Source organism: Ictidomys tridecemlineatus, chromosome 3 (assembly GCF_052094955.1).
Source record: "Ictidomys tridecemlineatus isolate mIctTri1 chromosome 3, mIctTri1.hap1, whole genome shotgun sequence".
Taxonomy (NCBI): Eukaryota; Metazoa; Chordata; class Mammalia; order Rodentia; family Sciuridae; genus Ictidomys; species Ictidomys tridecemlineatus.
This window is the reverse complement of record NC_135479.1, coordinates 211,195,051-211,215,797: the sequence shown is the minus strand read 5'-3', so window position 1 is coordinate 211,215,797 and position 20,747 is coordinate 211,195,051. Positions and strand designations below refer to the sequence as shown.

Genomic DNA, 20,747 nt, shown 5'->3' with positions numbered 1-20,747 from the left:
GCAGCCCTTGTGTTTGTCCCAGAATTCTCTTCCAACAGGGGAAGTACTTGTTGATGCTTGCTCTGTGTGGGTATTTTCACAACCACACTCTTACTTCCCCCTGTGATGACCCTGTGAATTTGGTGGTGTAAGAAACATTTTACAGATGGCCAAAGCCCTTATGTGACAGACAGACCCAGGTTCAACCCAAGTCTGTCTACCTTTATGTCATCTACCATCTTCTACTCCATCATACTCCCCACCACGATTTTAGCTATTGGGCAGTTTGTGAGTATAGCATTATACTTTATCAATTCTCTTGAATTAAGATTTTATCTTAAAATGCTGGTGTGAAAAGACTGTGTATGTGTGTGTGTGATGCTGGGGATTGAAGCCAGGGCCTTCTGAATGCTAAGTATGTGCTCTACCCCTGAGCCTCATCCCAGGTCCAAGAAGACTTTCTTCACTCTGAAGTGAGGAAGGAGGAGGGAACCTTCACGGGGCTTTTGCAAGACTAGCTCATGTCAGAAACAACTGGCCCAAAACCAAATGCTTCCTGCAGATTACCAACAAGTGTTCGGAAAACTTGGATTTTTCAAGATAGAAAGGAACACAGGGGTTAAGATCATGAGCAACAGGGGTGGGGAGAACAGCTTCCAGGGACAAGGCCAGGCAAGGCTTGGGGGTAGAGTGGGCGTTTTTAGTTCCTTAGGGTACTAACTTCTGATTCTTCTTATTCCAGATGCAAAGGTCCATGAATCAGGGTCCTTGCCTCCACCTCTGCCCACATGGCAGAGTGTTGGCTAGAAAGAGGACTTCTCTGAGTTAGGGCTGCGTGGTGGTCCCCAGTGTGCTGTCCACTGCTGAATGGAAAAGCACTGGCCCTGGACCTAGACAGCCTGGACAGTCACTCAACCTTTGATCTTGCCTGAGCCTCCTCCCTCTGTGCTGTGAGGACTGGGTGATGTGAAAGCAGTTTGCACAACGTATAAGCACTAGTGAGACGTGAAGCACAGGCTAGTGTTACAGATAAGAGATTTGGGCTGAGATTCTTTGTAGAGGGAGACTGTGAACTGCCCAGTGTGTTTCGTCTGCAGAGAAGACAAGTCAAGCAGAATGTGATTTAGGAAAAAAAATCTCCTAGTAGAAAGAGTGAGATTAAATTTCTGTTGGAAAGGCTAATTTCTCTTTTGCTTCCTTGATGAAACAGGAGAATTGAGAATTAAATGAAAAGATAATCCTTTCAAAGTCCCAGAAGATGGATTTGTCTGTTTCTGTCTGCTGTTCAGCTAGTTGCTATGACCCGCCAGTGGCATTACCATGCCCTAGTTCGAGAGCGTTATGAAGACGTGCAGAACCCTGTTGTTTAACTAAAGGTAACCTCCTCTGTGTGACTTCCTCTGCCTTCCATTTTAGATTCTCACTTAGACAACTAAGAGAGTGTATAGAAAGTATCACAAGTTGTGTCCTCCGGAACCTGCTCTCCAGATCATCAGGGACAGGGCCCCTGCTGCTAGGAACAGCTGTCTTGACCAGGGGGAGCTGGACTTGATGTTCTTTAGGAAAACAACTTTCATGAGAAACCTTTGGGTTTGGGGGAGCATGTATACCACCAGGGCTGTCGAGAGCAGCCAGGCCTAGGGGACATGTTTGGGAGAGTGGGTGAACCAACAGGAGGGACAGTGCCCCCCAACCTGTGTGCCATGCAGATGATTTAATTCAACCAGTGTCAAGAAGTAATGTCAAAATCTTTCTCCATGGAAGCTAGAATGCTAGCAGTGGAAAGCTGAGGAGTTGTTTCAGCTCCATGGAATCCTGAAGCAACCTGTGAGAGCTGCTTTGGGGAATCATTTGCTGAACCAAAACATTCTGGATCCACAAATGAAGAACTGCTACTGTTACAGTTTAGATGTGAGGTGTCCCCCAAAAGCTCACATGTGAGACCATGCCAGAGGGTTCAGAGGAGAAATGACTGGGTTGTGAGAGTCTTAATCAGTGAATTAATCTCCCGATAGGGACTAGCTGAGTGGTGACTGAAGGCAGGTGGGGTGTGGCTGGAGCAGGTGGGACTTGGGGCGTGGCTTTGGGGTATGCATTTGTATCTGGCAAGTGGAGCCTGCCCTCTCTGCCTCCTGATGGCCATGTGAGCTGCTTCCCTCTGCCACACTCTCCTGCCATGACATTCTGCCTCACCTCAGCCCCCAGGAACGGAGTCCACTGTCTATGGATCGAGACCTCCGAAACTGTAAATAAATAAACTCTTCCTCCTCTACAATTGTTTTGGTCGGTCCTTTAGTCCCAGCAATGAAAAAGCTGACTGAAACACTGTATTTAAACCACTTTAAATTGTACTCAATTTGAAATGAATCCACCCTAAGTGAAAGAAGCAGGACGGCAGGTCGGTCTGAATTAATTTTTAGTCATGGCCTTTGGTTACAAGGACCTTTAACTATGTGGTAACATATGCTTCTTATTATACCATCAAATTTTATTCATTTTTATCTGTTAAACATTTTTCTTTGAAGTCTACTTTACTATTTAATTCCCAAATTAGATTTTGAGTTTTCACATAAAAAGTTCATTTTGATTTTCCCAAACCCATTATTGATATAAGCTTGGTTTTTGGTGCAGTTGAAAACATGCTCAGTTCTTTTTGTTGTTGTTGTTTTGTTTTGTTTTTTGGTATGGGGACTGAACTCAGGGGCACTTGACCACAGAGCCACATCCCCATCCCTATTTTGTATTTTATATAGAGACAGGGTCTCACCTAGTTGCTTAGTACCTTGCTTTTACTGAGGCTGGTTTTGAACTTGAGATCCTCCTGCCTCAGCCTCCTGAGCTGCTGGGATGATAGGCGTGGGCTACTGCTGCGCCCACACTCTCAGTTCCATGTTAGAGAAAGGTCGTTTTCCATTTGTGCACTTCCAGGAGTTCTAACTGCTAGATGATCTTCCCCTGAAGACATGCATGTTTTCCTGAATTGCTTTCTTTGTCATTTTGTGGTATATAATCATGGAAATCATATTCATGCTATGATAGTTAAATTAGGCACAGAAAGAAAAGCAAATTTCCTGAATTAAAAGTTTATGTCACTGGAACACTGTCACTCTTGATTTTATAACAAATACTAGCTCTATAAAACTAGAAGATTAGTTACATTGTGCTCTACATGTTTAATCTCAAAACTGTGTGATCTTATCATTATTAAATGAAAGTGAACATCTTCATGAATATGTCTGAATATCATGAGCTGCATTTCATACCAGTTAGCCAAACTTACTGAGAACTGTCATTTTCTTCAGTTCTAATGAAGGCAAAAATACCTAACAAATAGCCAGCCTTTAGAAATAAGGACGTCATCCACTAATTCATAAACAATTGTCAATATTATTCCCCAGTATGATTCTATCTCATATCACTTGTATATGGTACCAAAGCTTGGTCTCAGGCCTGGGGTTGTGGCTCAGTAGCAGAGAGCTTGCCTTGCATATGTGAGGAATTGGGTTTGATCCTAAGCACCACATAAAAATTAATAAACAAAATAAAGATATTTTGTCCTTGTAAAACTAAAAAAAAAAAGCTTGATCTCAGCAATCTCATATTTTATGTAGAAATAACATGAAAACTAAACTGAAATTCTTCTGGAAAATACTTCAGAATAATGCCTGGTTTCATGTTCATAATTACTCATAGAGTTACATAAAACATAGTAAAGCATGGTTCATTTGAAAGTCAACAGTCAAATTCAAAAATACCTTTCTATTACTAGGTTGCCTACTGTGTCTCTGGCTGGTACAACAAAAGTGCATACAGAAGAGCACCTCGCCAGCATGGCCCTGGAAGACAGCCGGAGGCCTGCAGAATGCAGAAGCCCAGGCCCCGAGGGCTTGTCAAGGCACAGCAGGGCCTCCAGGGGGAGTGTGGACTACAGCAGGTCTCAGTGCTCCTGCAGGAGCCTGAGCTCCCACTACGACTATTCAGAAGACTTTGTCTCTGAGTGTTCAGAAGTAGCTGCCAGCAGGAATTTTTTAGGGCAACCTATGGCCACAGAAAAGAAAGAAGAGAATAAAAAGTATACTGCTTCTAAAACCGCCCAGCCCACAGGTAAGAGGCAAGATTTCTCAGCCAAGGCTGGATTCCTGGTTTTAATGATGTTATTATTTAACAAGCTAGTATTTTGAAGCAGTCCATGTTGTGTTTTGCTAACTCTCCATATTATAAATGTGTATTGAAGGTAAACTTTTGTGGAAGGAAATGGGAATCAAAGAATTAAGGATAATTACAAAATAATGGAAAGTTTTAGCCGGGCACAGTGGTGCATGCCTATAATCCCAGCAGCTGGGAGGGTGAGGCAGGAAGATGGCAAGTTCAAAGCCAGCCTTAGCAACTTAGCCCCTAAGCAACTTAGCGAGACCCTGTCTCAAAAATTTTTAAAAAAATTAAAAAAAATAAGAAGGGGTCAGTGGTTAACCACCCTCTGGGTTCAGTTCCTGATATCAAATAATAATAAGGTTTAAAACATGAAGTCTACTCCTCACATGGCTTACCCAAATGGAGCCACCTAGTGAGGCTGGTTCCATTTTCAGTTAACAGGTGGCCTTGTTACAGAGTACCACAGTACTTGGATTTCACTGGCTTCTTGCCTTTCATCTCAGCTGAAGAACCCAGGTTTGAACTGCCAATGAAATACAAATGCCTGTCTCAACACCCCAAGAGGACGGTCGCCAAGACTGGTGAGGCACATTGGCGAAGCCATCTTCTGGGCCAGAAAGGTTCAAAAGGCTGTTGTTAACTACCAACTCCACCAACTCCTGCCTGTCCCGGTTGGAGTCAGCCTTGTGACTGACCCCTCCCTCCTGCATCCCTGTCCCAGCTTGCATTCCTCCTGTAGGAGCAGCTGGGACTTTGTCACTCTGGCCATCAGTGCACCCTGGCCAACAGCTGGACATGCTTGAGAGCCTACCCTTGGGGGGCTCACCTGCCCCTGCCTCGCTTACCCAGGGCCTTTCCTCCCCAGCTGCTATGACCAGGTGTGTCCTGGATCCTCTGAGCTACTTCTGGGACATCCAGACTGGAGACCCTGTCTCCAAATAAAAATCATCCTTCTTCCTAGCTACAGAGCAGAGATTCTTCAATAATTTTTTTTTTAATCTTTGGTCATTTGTTGTCTTTTATAGGGAGAAATGTTTCTCCAGACACCCAAGAGGTTAAAAGTCCCTTTCTAAGATGAGGGAATGGGCCTTCAAGGCCCATCACAAGGCTCTGGGCAGAGGAGGAAAAGTCTGCTTCCCTCTCATGGTGTGGCTCTGTCCAAGAAGTCTGCTATGGCATTTGGAAGAGAGCACAACAGAACACCTGCTGGGTCCTGCCGTTATACAACCCTTATCCACATCTGAAATTTCAAATCTCTAAAAAACCAACCTCTAGAAAAAATATTTATTTGGAAAAAAATTGATTTGAATTTACATGAAAGTGATCTTCATTTATCTTATTTAGTGAATAGTTATATATTTTGCCATAAAAACATTGTTTGAGCTAAGCATGGTGGCAGTTGTCTGTAATCCCCGCCACTCAGGAGACTGAGGCAGAAGGATAGCAAGTTTGAGGCCAGCCTCAACAGTTTAGCAAGACCCTGTCTCAAAATAAAAAATAAAAAAGGATTGATGATATAGCTCAGTGGTAGAGCACACTTGGGTTCAAGCCCTAGTACCAAAAAATAAGATAGAGGGTCTGGGGATGTGGCTCAGGCGGTAGCGCGCTCGCCTGGCATGCGTGCGGCCTGGGTTCGATCCTCAGCACCACATACCAACAAAGATGTTGTGTCCGCCGAGAACTAAAAAAAAAAATAAATATTAAAAATTCTCTCTCTCTCTCTCTCCTCTCTCACTCTCTCTTTAAAAAAAATAAATAAATAAGATAGATAGAGCAAGCCCAGGAGTTAGGGACCAACCCGTGCCAACACAGTGAGACCCTGTCTCAAAAAAAAAAATCTAAAACAGCCTGTCCCAAGGGCTTATGATAAGGGATCATAGATATAGACATTACATCTTACATCAATTCTAAGCTTTTAAGGAACTATTTAAGAATGCAGTTGGTATCCATAAGACAATTTCTATAAGAAACTGCACCTTATAATTTAGCTTTTTGAAACTGGTTTCTTGTTTATTTATTCTACAAATATCTATTGAGTACATTATGCTCAAGATACCAATTCATAAACTGAAAGCAACCCGAATTAATTCAGTCACTTCTCAGGAGACGAGAGTCGTAAATTCCATTATCCAGAAGAGCAAAAGATGGACTCTTACTTGGGCATCATTGCATGTTTATTTGATATTCAGTTATTATTTTAAACCGATCTTGTGTGCATCGTGAGGACCCTTGCACCAGTATATAAAGAACCTGAAACACTAATTGTAACTCAAAGTTTTGTCAGAGTGATAAATTATTTTTTGGTGGTTTCTTTTATTTTTCTGTTCCCATCCAGCTTGTGTTTTACAAGTGTTTGCTGAAGTAACTTAAATAGCAAGTAATTTGTTCCATCTAGGGTGATATGATTCTAACCGTAAGCAAAGAGAGGCTTAATGTGTCATGAGCCAATGTGGTCTCTTCCCCAGTGAATTCTCAGTGTCTTTTAAGTTTTCTGACATTAAAAGTAGATCTCTGAGTCTTGAGGGGTGGTAACATACGATTAGAATCACCAATATAGACCAGGATTCACTAAAGAACAGTAACATTAGAGAGCAGTTTCAATTCCCAAATAAGAAAATTGAGGAAAGCAGATTTCATGGCATAAAGACCATTTCTTAGATAAAATCTTGAGAATGAAGGGAGGATTTCAGTTTGATAGGATTTTTGCTTTGGTCAAACACTAGAGATTTACTTAAATCATTGTAATAGCAAGAAACATTTTCCAGGGCTGGGGATGTGGCTCAAGCGGTAGCGCGCTCGCCTGGCATGCGTGCGGCCCGGGTTCGATCCTCAGCAGCACCACATACCAACAAAGATGTTGTGTCCGCCTAGAACTAAGAAAAAATAAATAAATGTTAAAATTCTCTCTCTCTCTCTCTGTCCCCCTCTCTCACTCTTAAAAAAAAAAAAAAAAAAAAAAAAAAAAAGAAACATTTCCACAGTTTGCTATTCAAAAACTGTTTCCTTCTTTTGTAGAAAAATGTACTTTCAAAATATATTCAATTAGCATATCCTGTTAATTAGAAAATTGCTTCCTTTGATATACGTCCTTGTCAAGACAGTGCCAAAATGTGTGATTGTCATTCAAACCATTGGTATGCCACAAAGGGGGCCACTGCACTAGGTTGCTCAAGACCCCTTTGCTGTGGTCCTTGGCCAGGCAGAGGGGAAGACCAGGATCTGCGGGAAAGACACCCTCTCTCAGACTGGACACAGAACTGCAGAGGACCACAGGGACAGGCCCTCCCTTTGAACCTCTGCATCCCTGGTCCACGGAGGAAGTGGATCCATCCTTTTGTAAGGGGAAATATAGTGTAGATCAGGAAGAGGGAGAGAAGAGCCTAAATCAGGCCCCAGCCAGCCCAGGAGAATGGGGATGTGATTCAGGATACCAGAACAGCAAAGGTGTGGGGACCATGGGGCTGCAGGGGGACAGTGTGACGAAAGGGAGAGGGACCAAGGAAGACAAAAGAGTGGCCCCACAGAGTACAGGAGGACAGCAGCACTTTCCAAAGAGGGGCTGGGCCAGGCGACCCAAGGAAGGGGCTTGGGAAAGATGCCAGCAAGAACAGAGAGGGAGCTTGGGGGCAAGGTGTTGGAGCCCATTGTAAGTATGTGAAGTGCCTTTGGGCTAATGTATGTATTTTTGTGCATTAGGTTAATCTGAGTGAGTGTTTTAGCTCAGCAGTTTAAGAATTAGTTATCCTAAGAGGAGTGTATTTGGTTCAATGTGCCTCATTGTGTGAAATAGGATCAAAACTATATATCAGGGCTGGAGTGTGGCTCAGCGGTAGAGAGCTTGACTCACATGCATGAGGCATGGGTTCTATCCTCAGCACCACATAAATAAGTAAAAGTATTGTACCCATCTACAACCAAAAAAAAAAAAAAAGTCTTCAAAAGAAACTGGGCTAGGGATATAGCTCAGTTGGTAGAGTGCTTGCCTCTTGTGTACAAGGCTGTGGGTTCAAACCTCAGCACCACAAAATCAAACAAAACTATATATCAAACCATTCTTATTATGTGTAGTTAATAATAATTTGATATAAAACCATTAAGGATTAAACCCTATTCCAGTTCTCCATAACCTCTGTAGTCAACAAGTGTGTGCCATGTATATACAGTGTGAACTTGCTGTATACCACTAAATGCGAGTGGTACCTGAGGGCCGCTGACAGACAGGAGCACATGGGGAAGGCAGGGCCTCTGGTCTGCCGTCTCCGTCCCTCACCCTGAGCTCTTCAGAGCACCCGCACCTCTGTGCACCCTCACTTTCTTCTTCTACCCTCCAGTCACCAAGGTGGCGTGGAAGGGGGCAGGACCCCCATGCCCGCAGAGTGCACTGCCTCCTCCTCTTCTCAGGGATTCCTCTCGCTGCCCAAGAACTGGAAGGCATGACAAGCTGGGGCAAGTGTGGTCATGCTGGCAATGGCACAGGATGTGTCGCCCCGTCCATCCCTGTCTTAATCCAGCCTGATCCACACTGCCTTGTCTGGGACTCCCCTTGCCTCTGCCCAGGTACTAAAGCACGGGGCCTCCACCCAGGCACAGACACCATCCTCCTAGCAGGGTCCCAGAGCTGCCTGTGCTCTTCTCTACTTTTTAATGTGCTCTAAACCGACTCTAAAACACTCGAATATTCAGCCACAGCCGCTTCCCAGTGAGAAAACAGGTGCCTCAAAGGCACTGCTGCAGACAGTCCATCAGTTATTGATAGGATATCAATGCTGTGATTGCTATGAATCTCCTCAGAAAGCAGGCTTTGTGTCTGCCAGTTGACTTCCATCACGGGCAGAACTGTCCGTCCCGCCACCCAGGCCAAACACAGTACCCACGTCTCAGTGTGTCCCTGTGTGTGCCAATAGCTTCAGGTTAGGACTCCATGACCCTCTCCAGAATGAGGACCAGGTTATTTTAGATTTTAGAATCCATTTCCAATTTCCCTTCTTCAGAATATGAATATGTTTACAGGTATACAAATGCAAACATATTTACATATACAGGGGCACTTGGACGCATACACATATAGCATACAAGTCCACGTGCCCCTGGGGCAGAAGCATGGGCATGTAGACTGTGGGCTCTCACCACAGTGCTGAGCAACTCAGTGAGACTCTGTCTCCAAATAAAAAATAAAAAGGACTTGGGACAAAATTGCATTAATGATTTGGCAGGGGGAGGTGCCAGGGACACTCAGCCACTGAGCCACATCCCCAGTCCTATTGTATTTTATTTAGAGACAGGGTCTCACTGAGTTGCGCAGCACCTCACATTTGCTGAGGCTGGCTTTGAACTTGTGATCCTCCTGCCTCAGCCTCCTGAGCTGCTGGCATTAATGATACACACACACACACACACACACACACACACACACACAAATACATAGCCTAAAAGCATATATATTTATTAGTTATTAGCTCTCTCCCCTTCTAGTTATGTTTATGCATGTATATTGTGGGGGGTACACATATGTATATATTTGCATATCTACATATATTACTAGTAATAAACTGGATTGTCTGCTTACACAGGCCGGAAAGAAATCTCAGTCGAAAAAAAGCACAATTCATCTGTTTTTAATTCTCAAGTCAATATGATTGGCCAGAGAAGAGATGCCATTGCCCATCGAATACTCTCAGCCAGGCTTCACAAGATTAAAGAGCTAAAAAATGAATTAGCTGATATGCATCGGAAATTGGAAGCCATCATTATAGAAAATCATTTTTTGAAACAACTTCAGCTTAGGCACTTGAAAGCTATAGGAAAATATGAGAATTCACAAAACAATCTGCCTCAACTCACAATCAAACACCAGAATGAAGTAAGAAATTTAAGGCAATTACTTAGGAAATCCCAGGAGAAGGAAAGAGCTGTATCCAGGAAACTCAGAGAAACGGATGGCGAGTTATTAAAGACCAGAGATACCTTGCAGGCTCTACAGAAACTTTCCGAAGACAAAAATCTTGCAGAAAGGGAAGAACTGACTCAAAGATTATCTGCTCTTACGACAAAAATGGAGGCAAATGACAAAAAAATACAGGTCGGTATTTCAGAAGCCTAGAAATGTTAAGTCCTCACAATTAATACAGAGAGCACACATTGATCACGTTGGCCCCGTTACAGAGCATCACCAACTGCTCAGCTTGGCATGCTGCAGATGGTGTCTGGTGGAGACCAGGGCAAGGGAGAGGCTTAAAGAGAAACAGGAAAAGCTCCGATTGGAGAGGCCTGTGCCCCATTGCAGGGAACGCGAGTTCACTCTGGAGCTAGACTGATATAACTGAAAACCAGGCTGCCCCCAGGCAGGAGGAAGACTTAGCGAGTGTGGAAAGGCTGACCCGCCTTGTGCAAAACCTCCCTTTCAAATCAGCCCTTTATGAACTGTTATTAAAAGCCTGCCCCACCAAAATCTGAATGCGGCACCCGTTCAGCCCATTTTCTTGTCTCCTCCCTCATCAGTTTGGCCCATCATTACCAAATAGACATTTTTAGTTGTTTTTTTTTAAATAGGAACTTTTCCCAGAATTCTCCCTGGAACAGGAAAGAAAAAGGAATTAAAATAACTGATGAGTGAATTGACTTCTTCAACAGCCCTAAGTTGTCAGAAGCCTGGGTACATTAGAAGGAAAGAGTTGGGAGAGGGCCCTGATGGTGTAGAGAAGTGTCCTGCCATACTGCATTGAAGGAAGTTTGGGTTTTTTTTATGGACATAAGTGGAATTCATTTACTGTTCAATTCTTTGATATTTGATGGCAAGAGACAAACATTTTCCATGATCTTGAAGTAAGTAAATATCAAATTCATTCCATCCATGTTTTTTTTAATCTCAGTTATTTCTTCCTTTTTAAAATTCTCTACTTACAAAGAGAATTGTCTCAATAAAATTGATGTACGAGGTATAATAACTAGTGAGAAACCTCTGTTTCACTATTGTATACCAAAGTCATATATTTTGCCTTTTGGCTAATATTAGATCCATCTTAGCATATGTCTTTCATGTTAAAGTAAATGTATTTTTATCTTATCTATGTATTTTATATATAAAGGTTTAAGTCGCTTATTTTTATACCTATAGACAAAAGCAAAGCAAATTTCAGAATTAGCTACTTCTTGGCTATCAGAAGCACATGATAATGTGGGAAATTTTGGTTTGGTCACAGGGCATTTAGTGGAGGAGAAATTTCTGTGAATCAAAACATGTAGGTTGGGGCTGGGGATGTGGCTCAAGCGGTAGCGTGCTCGCCTGGCATACGTGCGGCCCAGGTTCGATCCTCAGCACCACATACAAACAAAGATGTTGTGTCCGCCGATAACTGAAAAATAAATATTAAAATTCTCTCTCTCTCTCCTCTCTCTCTCCCTCTCTCACTCTATCTTTAAAAAAAAAACATGTAGGTATTTTTTAACTATCAGTATTTTAGAGAATGAGATTTTTTGTGTGATTTCATCTTTTGAGCTTTCTGTTTTCCACTCTTCTTTAATGGAAAAGTATCATTGTCATAATGGGAGGACCCCATTTCATCTAAAAAAGAAAAAGCCCTTCAGCTAAGCCTTCTATCAAAAGTTCAGAACATTCTCTAGTAAAACAGTGGCAGGAAGCCCGTGAATCCACGCGTAGATGGTGACCAGGTTACCTTGCTGTTATCCATCTGTGTGGACACACGGTGAGTCCCCCTTACACCTTGTAGCATCTGGTTTCTGCAAATGGCTGAGACCGACAGTCTGTGCTGAGCTGATCCCCCTGTAAGAAGGGTAGAGAGGTTCTGGAAGAGGACCCCATACAGAGTTGGCAGGGTAGTTCAGTTAGGCAGCACTGCTTAGGTTTATATCTAAAGTATGACATGATATTTATTGATTTTTCAGGATATGTCCAAATTTTTGCCAAATTCCAGAATGATTTAAAAAAAAAAAAACACTGGGACATCGAACTCAAAGCATGATATTTATTCTTTAGAAATGAGATCTGAGAATTTGGAGGAGAGCCGGGGTGTTAATTGGTTTTAATCTGTGCCTGCTAAGCAAGCCATTTGCTAAATTGTATTAAAAATTTGCAACTTCTCATAAATGTACTTAGTTCCTTTGTAATTGAAGTTTTTCATAATGCCAAATTGGTTACAGAATAGTTGAAATATATACTGCTTTCAGAGCTTGGAAAAACAGCTGAGGTTGAACAATCGAACCTTCAATCGGCAGCTGGCTATCGAAAATCGGAAGACTTTAGCCGCTTTTGCAGCCACAAAGACTCTGCAGATGGAAGTCAAACGCCTGCAGCAAAAACTCAAGGTATGTCTTTCAAAACAACACATTAGAACACTGTGAAATTCTGTGTCCCAAAATATCAGAGCCATTTGTATCTATTATGCCTTCAGATTGTTTAATATCATGTGTTTCCTAAGATCTTTCTTTCTTTTTTCTTTTTTCTTTTTTTTTTTTTTTGGTACCAGGGATTGAGCCATATCTCCAACTACTTTTTTATATTTTATTTAGAGACAGGGCCTCCCTAAGTTGCTGAGTCTGGCTTTGAACTCACAATCATACTCATGAAGTATTACAGGTGTGCACCATTGCGCTCAGCCTTAAGATCTTGGTCAGACAGATCTACAGCTGTTAGAATGAGCTCACATCCTGGTGAATATGTACTGCAATTAGAAAAATTAAAGCCCTGTTCCATTCACTCATAAGACTTCTTGTTATCATTTTCATTTCATCACATTAAGTAATATTATTGCATTTTGTTAACAGTTTAATGTAGTTCAAAATAAGTCTTTAAATTTAAAAAAAAATAACTTATAATATCATAGTATTAAGGGTACATGTTAATGGTCCATAAATTTATTTAAGGTCTCACTTGCAAAGACCTTTGCAAAACTATCTTTTGAAGTCTGCACAATGTTTTAAAAATAAGATTTAAAAAAAAAATTTTTTTTTCCTGTGCTGGGGATCAAACATAGGGCCTCACACATGCTAGTCAAGTGCTCTACCACTAAACTACATCTGCAGCTAGCCTCAAGAATTTTTAAAATATTTCTTTTTACAGTTTGCCATCTCTCTGCCTTCAAGATTTCTAAAATGTCCAATGATTTGGAAAAGCTAGAGAAGACAAGGAAGAAATACCTATTTTGAACCTCCACTAATAAAAGTTAAGCTTCACTCTTTGGGTCAAGGATGTTTGGCCTTTATAGGCAAGTAGGGAATTTTGACTTCCTGGGAGCCTTAGGTGGGAACACCCAGAGACAGGGAAGGAAGAGGGCTTGTAGACATAAATTCTCCTTTGTAAAGTAGAGAAGAGTTTTTCTGCTCTTTTTTTTTTTTTTCCTCTGTAGTTTCAGGAAACTTAAGAAAGAATGTGCCAGAAAATGGACATGGCTGAAACAACCAGCTTAGAAGTCTGACAGAGAGGCTTCAGGACCCACTGGTCAAGGCAAACATACATGTGGAGACATAATCAGGGGATTTTTAAATAAATTGCATGCTTCCTTATACAGCTATATGAATATAAATAGTTGCACTAAAAACCCTTTCTGACAGGAGAAATGCTTAGTACTTACTGAAATGCTTAGTGAAAAGAAAACCACAAAATTCTATATAATAAGATCCAAATTAATATTTTTTTATTTTTTTATTGGTTGTTCGAAACATTACAAAGCTCATGATATATATCTTTCATACATTTGACTCAATTGGGTTATGAACTCCCATTTTTACCCCAAATACAAATTGCAGAATCACATCGGTTACACACTCACATTTTTATCTAATGGCATATAAGTGACTGTTGTATTCTGCTACCTTTCCTATCCCCTACTATCCCCCCTCCCCTCCCCACCCATCACCCCTCTCTACCTCATCTGCTGTTGTTCAATTCTCTCCCTTGTTTCCCCCCCCTTCCCCTCACTTCCTCTTCTATGTAATTTTGTGTATCATTGAGGGTCTCCTACCATTCCAAATTAATATTTTAAAAGGAAAGTAAATGTATCCTTCATAATGTATTTCAATGCATCTGTGAAATGGAAGAGGTTTGGGAATGTAGCTCAGTGGTAAGCACTTGCCTAGAATGCCCAAGGTCCTAGGTTTGATCCCCAGCACTGCCAAAAAAAAAAAAAAAAAGAAGAAGAATCTTTATGTACTGTTATGAAGTAATCTCTAGGGTATATGGGTAAGTAAAAAAAGAAGGAAAGTTGCAGTATGCTACCATTATGGTTTGGATGTGAGGTGTCCCCAAAAAACTCATGTGTGAGACAATGCAAGATGATTTAGAGAAATTATTGGGTTATGAGACTCTTAACCTAATCAGTTAATTAATCCCATTATGGGTAACTGTTGGTAACAGAAAGTAGGCAAGGTGTGGCGGGAGGAGGTGAGTCAGTAGGGGCATGCATGCCTTTGGGGCATATATTTTTTATCTGGCAAAGGATCTCTCTGTTTTCTGATTGCCATGTCCTGAGCTGCTTCCCTCCACCACACTCTTCTGCCATGATGTTCTGCCTCACCTCAGGCCCAGATCAATGGAGCTGGTTATCTGTGAACTGAGACCTCTGAAACTATGAGCCCCCAAATAAACTTTTCCTCCTTTAAAATTGTTCTTGGTCTGTTAGTCACAGCAGTGAAAAATTGACTAAAACAGAAATTGGTACCAGAAGTGGGGTTGATGCAGTGACTAATCTGATCATGTGATTCAGAAGCTTTTGGAGCTTTATGGAATTTGCAGGAGGAATTTTGAGATGCTTAGTCATTCAACTGGAAAGCTTTAGATTGTTGTAAATTGAGCTTAATAGCAGATTCTGGTGGGAGCTCAGAAGACCAGAATGTCAATAAGACTACAGATAGTGAAGACAGGGCTCCAGAAGGTTCAGACAAGGAGGACTTTATTGGAAATTGGACTAGAGGCCATTCATGTTATGTTCTGGCTGAGATGTTGTCTGCATTTTTCCCATATCCTGAGACTTTCTGTGAGGCTGATTTTGAAGTAATGGACTTCTTAATCTGGAAGGAGAAATTTCTAGGCAACATAGCATGATGCTAGTAGCTTTTAACCAAGTTTATTGTGTTATTCAGGAGTAGAAAGACTTGAAAAACTTGGACTTCAAAGGTGGGAATAAAACTGGGGCTAAGGAAATTGAATTATTAAAGACATTATTGCCACTTAAGAAATTCTAAAGACTTTGCCCAGAGGCAATAAGAAAGATGGCTTGAGGCTATCTCAGGAGCTGGCAAGACCAAACCCATCTCAAACTCAAGGGAGTAAAGGTGAACATTTTCTTGAAAAGAGACCAGTAGGGTACCCTTCTCACACAAGGGGACCTATGAAGGTTTTTCGACATGCTCAGCTACCCAGGCACTCAGAGGCTGCTGCAGCTAGTATCCCTGGAGGCTTGGCTACTGCTGGAGATGGCAGCAGACCTTGATATAAACCATGTGGTACTAGTTCTGCAGGAATGAAGGATGCTGGGAGCTTCCACCATGATTTCAAAGGAAGTCCTGGGAAGTCAGGCAAAGTGCAGCAGGGTCAGAGTCCCTGCAGGTACCCCCTGAGAGGGTAGTCCGTGGAGATGTGAAGAGGAAGTTGAAGTTGCAATGGAGACCCCAAAATTAAGAAATGCCAGTAATGTAGGACATCATCCTAGGAAAGCTACAGCAATTGGGCAGAGACAAGCCAACATAGAGGCCAAGTGGGCTGCAACCAACAAGGCCACAGGGACAGATCTATACGAGCCCTTTGGACAGAACATCATGATGCCATGAGCTCCAGATGCCAGTGAGCTACAGGACTTGTCTGCCCAGCTGGGTTTTGCTCTGCTTTGATCTCAGCATCCTTCTTTCTATGCCCCCATTTTTCTGAATGGAAATGTTTACTCTGTATCTTCATAACTGGATACTTGTAAATTGTTTTTGATTTTTACAGAACTCACAGCTGAGTTTGCCCTCAGTCCCGAGGAAACTCTGGACTTGGATTTTGGGGCAATCTTGGAACAGTTTGGGGATCTTGGAATGGACTAAACGTATTTTGCATTGTAAGAAGGTCACGAGCTTTTGGAGGTAAAATGTGATGGCTTGGATTTGAGGTGTCCCCCAAAAGCTTTTATGTGAAACAACGCAAGGTTTAGAGGAGACGTGATTAGGTTATGAGAGCCCAAACCCAATTCTCCTGCATTAATCCTCTGCTGGATTAACTGAGGGGTAATTGAAGGCGTGTTGGGTGTGACTGGAGGAGGTGGGCACTGGGGTGGGTGTATATTTTGTATCTGGTAAGTGGAGACTTTCTGATCATCACATAAGCCACTCCCTCCACCACACTCTTCTGCTACAATGTTCCCTCAAGTCCCAAGGAATAGAGCCTGCTATCTGTGGACTAGGACCTCTAAAGACATGGTCCCCAAAATAAACTTTTCCTCCTCTAAAATTGTTCTTGTTGGGTCTTTTAGTCAAAGAAGCAAAAAATGCTGACTAAAACAGCAACCACTTTAGAAAGGGGAGGCAATACAGATTTCCCATATATTTGCTTATATTTTAAGGAGAAAAAGAATGGGATAGAAGAAACAGACATAGAATCTAGATTTCTTGAATATATTTTTGGTAAATTTGACTTTACAACTATACTAATATTTTGCAAAATTATAAAGCAGAACTAAATGTTAAAAAAAAATCTAAAAACCTATCCCCCAAATCCAAAGTAAGATGAAAAAATAAAATTAACTGAAATTTATATTCCTTTGATGGCATAATGTCATGGAGAAAAACAATTCCAAGTGATTTCATTTATTGTATGTATACTGTATCACATACATACATGAATTGTATTATATTACAATCAAACATTATATTATATATTGTATGTGATTTATTGCATGCAATTAAATACACTGAGATGCACTGTAAGGTCAAAAAAAATCACTGTTTTTAGTAGTGATAGTGTTGATATTGTTATTTTGAGAATGTAGTATTAATCCCTATGGAGCATGATGAATTATGTTGGTATCATTGAGAACTAGGATTTGGGGATGTAAGAAAGAAAACACAAAGCAAGAAAAGGTAAACTAAATTAACTAAGGTTAACTATTTTTGACCTTTCCTATATTGAACTCTTCCTCTCTCTCACCTGACAAAGTTCCAAAATTCTAATCAGAGCCAGATCCCATCCACAAGAACTTCCCATTTAGAACTCTGTATAGGCCCCACCCTGGAAGTACACCAATCTAGTCTGTCCAGACAAAACTCCAATGAACAGCCATGGCCCTTCCATCCTGCTTTGCACTGGTGAGAAGGGAAGCTGAGAGCCATCCCAACCAGCTTCGAACCCAGACACTCCACTGGCAGCTTGGCAAGTGACACAAGAGGAGGAAAGGTTTGCCAATCCCAGCTCTTGCTCTAAGGGGTGAACAGCCTAAGAAGAGACTCTGGCATAGACTTTGAATACCCACCACTGTCCATGCTTTCAGCTACCTCAGTGGAGACAACACTTTTTTTTTTAATAATTTTTATTGTAGATGGACACAATACCTTTATTTTATTTTATCTTATTTATTTATTTATATGTGGTGCTGAGGATCGACTCCAGGGCCTCATGCATGCTAGGCAAGCGCTCTACCACTGAGCCACAACCTCAGCCCACTTTCAATTTTCTTTAAAAAAATTTTTGTTGGGGGCTGGGGATGTGGCTCAAGCGGTAACGTACTTACCTGGCATGCACGGGGCACTGGGTTCGATCCTCAGCATCACATAAAAATAAAATAAAGATGTGTCCACCGAAAACTGAAAAATAAATATTAAAATTTTTTTTTCTCTCTCTCTCTCTTTAAAAAAAAATTTTTTTGTTGGGCTGGGGTTGTGGCTCAGCAGGGGAGCGCTTGCCTTACATGTGTGAGGCACTGGGTTCCATCCTCAGTACCAATATGGACACAACACCTTGATTTGTGTCCATCTACAGCTAAAATATTTTTAATATTTTTTGTATTATTCTTGTGTTTCTAATTGGTTCATGTATATATATATATATATATATATATATATATATATATATATATACACACACACACACACACACACACAGTTGTTTCTGTCTTCATCTTTGTTTTTTTATTATCCTTTTGTTATTTTACTTTGGTTTGTTTTTTGAGGGTCAGAGTGTTTATTTTTTGTTTTGTTTGTTTGTTTCTCTTACTACTCTTTTTCTCCTCTTTTCCCTCCAACTAGCAAATTCATTTTCCTCCTTCTCCTCCCCATTTCTCTTATTTGTTCTCCGTCTTTATGGCCTTCATTTGCTACCTCCCTTCTTCTTTCTTTCTCTCTTTTCATCTTTTGAGTATTCAAAACTTTCTTTTGCCTTTCTACCCCATTTTCTTAATGAACTATATTTTTACCAGTTTTAGAACTATTTAGTTCATATAATTTCTTCCCCCACCATTCATGCCACTGCAGTTATTAGTGCTGTGGCTGTCATATTTGAAACCTGGTGTTAAACTTCAATGCCATTTATCTAGCTCTCAGTTGTTTGCTGCTGCTGGTGGTGTTAGTTGTCGACCCCACGATTCCTATTTTTATGGTTATATTAGTCATAAATGTCAGAGTAGGCCCATGGTAGTTTTTTTGATGTTGTCTATTATTCACTGCTGTTGTTACTGTTATCTCAACCATTTTCTGCAAGATGCTGGGAATCTGGTGTGGTACTGTGAGTTCACGGGGTAGATACTCTGAGCTACACCCCCAGCTCAACTAAGTAACAGCAGCCTTGCTCCACATGCAGTTCAACCCTGTCAAACTTCAGCAATAGTTTAACAGAAAGAATAGAGGAGAGAAAAGCCCTTATCTGACGGCCAGTCCCAAAGAATAAATGGCTAGGGAGGGGCCTCAGGTTCCACACAGGGACACCTACAGTAACAGCAGAGCAAAATACCACAAAAGACCAAGGACACCACACCTACAAGGTTCCTCAGTCTCACTCACTCCCACACCTTTTCAGAACACACACAGTTGTCAAGTCTAGATGAGCAATCATAGAAGGTGTACCGTAAAACCCCTGCTGTGTTCAGCAAAATACCCAGCCCTCTAGAAGGACCCTACTCCAGACCTACAGGGAAAGTGGATCCTCAGGTTCTGATGCAATAGATACTATATCAAAGAACACTAATCACCACCAAAGAACCAGCAGGGAAACTACTACAAAACCCAACTGGAAATATATCCAACGATTTACCTCAGACTGATATCCCAGAGCGCTTCACCAAGAAAAGGCTGTGCCCTAAAAAGACCCTCACATTAAAGTGGAAGAGAAACAGAAAGGAAACCAGTGGAGGAGAGTAAGGGAACCAGAGGGAGAGAAAGGGGAGGGGAAGGGGAGTTCGTAGGGAGTGAAATCCACCAAGTTATGTGCATGTACAAATAGGTAATTATAATGTACTGTAGAAAAAAATATAATGGGATGATAGGAAAAATGTGAAACCAAGTGGATATTGGATGATATTAAGGTTTACTATTGATTTTGGAGGGTGGAATGATACTGTGATTAGGTTTTAAAAGACATGCTCTTCTCTTCAATAGATGCTGAAATATTGACAGATTAAATTACAATACCTAGGGTTTGCTTAAATAACTCAGGGCAGGTCATGGGGTCAGGAAGAGTGGTGTGGGGCAAGAGGCCGTGGGTTGCTCACTACTGACACCAGGACAGGAGTTCGCGGAGCCACTGAACTGCTCTCTCTATATTTCATATTTGTGACATTCTCATAATAAAAAGTTTTCAGGGCTGGGGATACACCTCAGTTGGTAGAGTGCTTGCTTCACATGTATAAGGCCTGGGTTCAATCCCCAGCACCACACACACACACACAAAAAAGTTTTCAAAAGGAAAAAAAAAAGTAAGAAAATTATATTTATGTACCTACAGAATGGGTAAAAATGGTTAGAAAAAAAAGGCTGTGGGGCTGGGGCTGGGGCTGGTGATGGAGCGCCTGCCTAGCATGTGTGAGGCACTGGGTTCAATTCTCAGCACTGCATAGACATAAATAAAAATAAAGGTCCAGGACTGGGGATGTGGCTCAAGTGGTAGTGCGCTCGCCTGGCATGCGTGGGGCACTGGGTTCAATCCTCAGCACCACATACAAATAAAGATGTTGTGTCCGCGAAAACTAAAAAATAAATATTAAAAAAAAATTCTCTGTCTCTCTCTCTCTCTTTAAAAAAAAAAAAGTAAAAAAACAAAGGTCCATTGACAACTAAAAAAATAAAAAAGGCTGTTTTTTGTCCCTTCCTGCCAAAGCTCTATGGAAATAACAGAAAATTTATTTTTAAAGTAGTAATTCACCCCAAAAAGGATACCATGATTGTACCAGAGCCACCAAAGAACTTCAAGATGATAAAAAGCAGGTGTTTTCAGATTGATGGAGACGCCAGACAGACAATGACAACCTAAAATGCACATAGCTAAAATCCTGAAGAGGTGACAACAGGACATGGAAAGAAACCCCAAACTCAGAATCCACAGAGTGAATGAAAGGACTAAGTGGAGCTCATCAAGGCTCTGGGGGGGAAAGTCCACTGCCTGCCTGCCCCCCCTCTGCCATCAGCCCTCAGGTGGCCCCTGG

General features: G+C 41.5%; 1 protein-coding gene across 5 annotated transcripts in view; it reads left to right on the top strand.

Moving 5' to 3' along the window:
* Window positions 1-20,747, top strand: part of Lca5l (lebercilin LCA5 like) — a 52,714-nt gene that overhangs the window by 18,780 nt on the left and 13,187 nt on the right. For 4 of the 5 annotated variants that reach the window (XR_005734602.2, XR_013437043.1, XM_040287037.2 and 1 more), the window contains exons 3-7: window positions 1,190-1,355; window positions 3,749-4,083; window positions 4,566-4,712; window positions 9,702-10,210; window positions 12,316-12,453. Coding sequence is in view for 3 of the 5 variants with exons in the window: in XM_040287037.2 (XP_040142971.2) it covers window positions 3,810-4,083; window positions 4,566-4,712; window positions 9,702-10,210; window positions 12,316-12,453 (1,068 nt within the window). In the remaining 2 variants the exon portion in view is untranslated. Of the gene's footprint in view, window positions 1-1,189; window positions 1,356-3,748; window positions 4,084-4,565; window positions 4,713-9,701; window positions 10,211-12,315; window positions 12,454-20,747 lie in introns of those variants that run through there. The other variant, XM_013357770.4, reaches the window with a different exon arrangement.